The 3,223-nt window shown below is 43.1% G+C and overlaps 1 protein-coding gene across 1 annotated transcript in view; it reads right to left on the bottom strand.

Moving 5' to 3' along the window:
* Positions 1-746: 746 nt before the first annotated feature.
* LOC119348313 (CBS domain-containing protein CBSX1, chloroplastic-like) overlaps positions 747-3,223 on the bottom strand; it is a 13,060-nt gene continuing 10,583 nt past the window's right edge. The window contains exons 3-5 of the mRNA XM_037616507.1: positions 2,022-2,091; positions 1,826-1,897; positions 747-1,177 (exon numbers count right to left, since the gene is read on the bottom strand). Of these exons, the coding sequence (XP_037472404.1) occupies positions 1,125-1,177; positions 1,826-1,897; positions 2,022-2,091 (195 nt within the window). The 3' untranslated portion in view covers positions 747-1,124. The remainder of the gene's footprint in view (positions 1,178-1,825; positions 1,898-2,021; positions 2,092-3,223) is intronic.

Genomic DNA, 3,223 nt, shown 5'->3' with positions numbered 1-3,223 from the left:
CAACGATACTAGACGCACCACCAGAACGGGCCCTAGGCGGGCAGACCTTTATTCCATCTTCAGGGGACCGACGCTCGTCTCACCTTCCTGAACAGGATAGAAACCCTAACAAATCTCAAAGGAACGACTAACAACGGAGCCATCCCAATGGCCCTTAACAGGATCCACCGTGCCACATGGCCCTAGGGCCACCAGAGACAAGGCGGACCTGTGTGGAGCCGGCGAGAGGCACAAACCCTAGCTTTTTTTAGGGGGGAGGCAGCGGCTGCGATGCTTCCCTGAATTGACCTTAGTTAGCTAGTACTCACTTCACAGAAATTTCCCTTCTTCTATTTTGATTTCTTGATGCGTAGGTCGCATGTATATCCAAAATTTCGAGGTATGGTGTCAATATTGTCAAATTTCAACATCATTTGCACGACAATTTTACCCTAAATCTTATCTCGGGGGAGCCGTGGCATAAGATGTTTTATTCTCTTCTTCAGAAAGAGATGCTTTACTCTATCAGACCCTTGGTGCTTGCTGGTGAGAAGTTACACAATGTTCGTCTACCATGCCACAAATTTCAAATCCAGATCCTTCCAACGGAGTTTCTAATGGGTAGTTGCTGAACTGCCTCAAATTCATCCCATTTTGCACCATCCTACTTTTTATGTCTTTTCTGGTTCTCGCGCTCTAATTTACAGCTCAAAATTTCTGGCAAATCACATGGTCACATGGATAATGTAAGAGGCAGATAAATATAGTTTCCACATGGACAGCTTCCCACATGTATCTCAAAACAAAACCATATATACATGCTAAAATGATCAAAGTTCAACAACACAGAAGAGAGATAGCAGATCAGCTGCAACCAAAGCAAAGTTCTCAACTGCACAAATACTCACAATTTCATCACCAAAGAGAGAGCAAACACACCCATGCCAGAACAGCTATTCAAGGTCACACAGGTCCAACAACACATGGCGCGACTCATACACCCCAAGAGCACGCTATAGGAAGGCCTTGGCATGTACATATCACACCGCTAGGGTTATTACTGTACACCAGCGGCACGCCCGTAGGCTAAATAGGCTGCTGCCGCCGACGAAATGTACAGTGAGGACTAAGGATGCAGCATCTTCTTATGCCTTGCTGGCCTCCAAAGCCTGGAACACGTCCGTCCGCGTGACGATCCCTGCTTGTCAGAAAGAAACATGGTTATGGATGTGAACAGTGTTCTTGCTCCGCCAAGGAGTACAATGTTTATGCAGTTATAATGGAAGGATTCTACCCAGTTAAGTGAAAACAGTGATCTTTGTTCTCATTAGGCAAGTAATGTGTGTGCAGTCTTCTGCAGTCATTGGGATTTTTTATGCATCTGCAACTCAGACTAGGTTCCGGTGAACTGAGAACCGCTGGAAATCAGCCAGATAACAGGGGAACTTGATGTGTATGCGGGCGTGGCAGGTTTTGGCTTGTTTTTGGTGGAATCCTGGGATGGTAGATTATACTGGTAGTACAATGTTCTGGAAATATGAGGCTCGATAAAGATTAAATTAAAAAAATCCATTGCTCATAACTCATAAGAGCATCACTGGAGACCTATCAGTTTCCATCCAACCAGAAAGAGCCCAAGCATTTTCACCACAGTTATCTCTTTACCCGAGTATCGTAATGCAAACAGCTACTAGCAATGGTTCTACATGGCGGCAAACCCTTTTTTTTACAAAATTACATTGCATCCCGTAGCATTTATGACAACCTAGATGAACTATACCAAGTAAATGGCTACATCTACTTAATTTTTCAGAAATGGCAACCGAAGGGATTTTTAAATTCTTACCGATCACTTGCTGCTGTTCATTCACAACTGGTATCCTGTGAACTTTATGCTTGAGCATCAATGCAGCAGCTTCTGCTCATACACGCAGTTACAGAAAAGAAACACATTAGCACATCTTACCAAAAGCACTTTGTGTTTCTATTAACTATATGCTGTAGAGCAGTAGGCTGTAGGGTAGAGAGGAAGCAAAAGTTACCCAAGACGGTCTTCTCCAGAGTCAGAGTTACAGCAGGTGAGGACATGACTTCTCCAATAGTTGAGTCCAACTGCATTATAAGAGCAGGACGGATCAGCATCATCAGAAACCCTTATAGACTGAATCTCAGGAACTTTACAAAAGAAAACCCAACATTATTCTCTAGTACAATTATGTGCACATGTCCTGGTCATATCGAGCCAAACTGAAGATTATTACAAAATTTATTCGACATGGAAATAGGACCATGCTAGAACACCACAGTAGAATGGTCTATGCACTAAGCAAGGTGAGAGGCTTTGAGTAGGGGCCTTTATTCAGGGATGTTTCTAACACACATATCACGCCTAAAGTTAAATAGGTCCTGGACTAAAATAATGTATTTAGAAAACAGAAGTATCTCAAAATTTTACTGCTTAGGTTGTATTTATTTTCTTTACCCTGTAAAAGAAATTTTGAGATACAATTTTCTATGGGCAATGAACTACTGTTGTCCCTCACTTGCAGGCTGATTGATATATAGGTAACTGCTGGAAAATTGATATCAGTAATATTCAGCATGTTAGATGCAAAATTCAGGGTAGATGTTCTCTGCACTTGAGGTTATTAATCAAAGTTTATACCATCTAATTCAACCCCTGAATATTGGGGTGCCACATTTGGGACTTGAGCATGTTACTGGTCAGATTCTTTTAGTTACAGGTTGCGCTTCAGCAGGCACCATTTTCTTTCCACCCCTAAACGTTATGAGCATTCGAGGTTATTCTTTGAAGTTCATGACATTCTAATCTAATCCCTGAATATTCAGATACGACCCTCAGGGGAATTCATCGTGTTATTGTTTGCCTTAATTTGGTTATATTTTGTGATTCAGCATTCCATATAACCTGAAAGTTCAGCTACTGATACTGTCTCTACTCTTATAAAAACCACAATTGGTGATGATGGTGTGCCTGCCAACTTTGATTCACAATCGTTCGATTCATATCCAACGTCCAGGAAGCAACCCATGGCAATTTTACAAAGACACCCACTATTCTGTTACATATTTGCAAATATGCCCTTGTCTCTCTCTTCAAGCCTATCCCCCCGGCGCTCTCCCCCAACCTCATCCAACCAGTAGCACCGGCAGTGTCGGAGCCGATATGGCGTGGTGGCCGCCGGCGGTGCCGTCCGCCTCGGAGCCTCTCATGCCTCCCTCA

The sequence above is a fragment of the Triticum dicoccoides genome, unplaced genomic scaffold (genome assembly GCF_002162155.2).
Source record: "Triticum dicoccoides isolate Atlit2015 ecotype Zavitan unplaced genomic scaffold, WEW_v2.0 scaffold88305, whole genome shotgun sequence".
Classification (NCBI taxonomy): Eukaryota; Viridiplantae; Streptophyta; class Magnoliopsida; order Poales; family Poaceae; genus Triticum; species Triticum dicoccoides.
The sequence above is the reverse complement of the archived record's forward strand: the minus strand, read 5'-3'. Positions and strand labels throughout refer to the sequence as shown.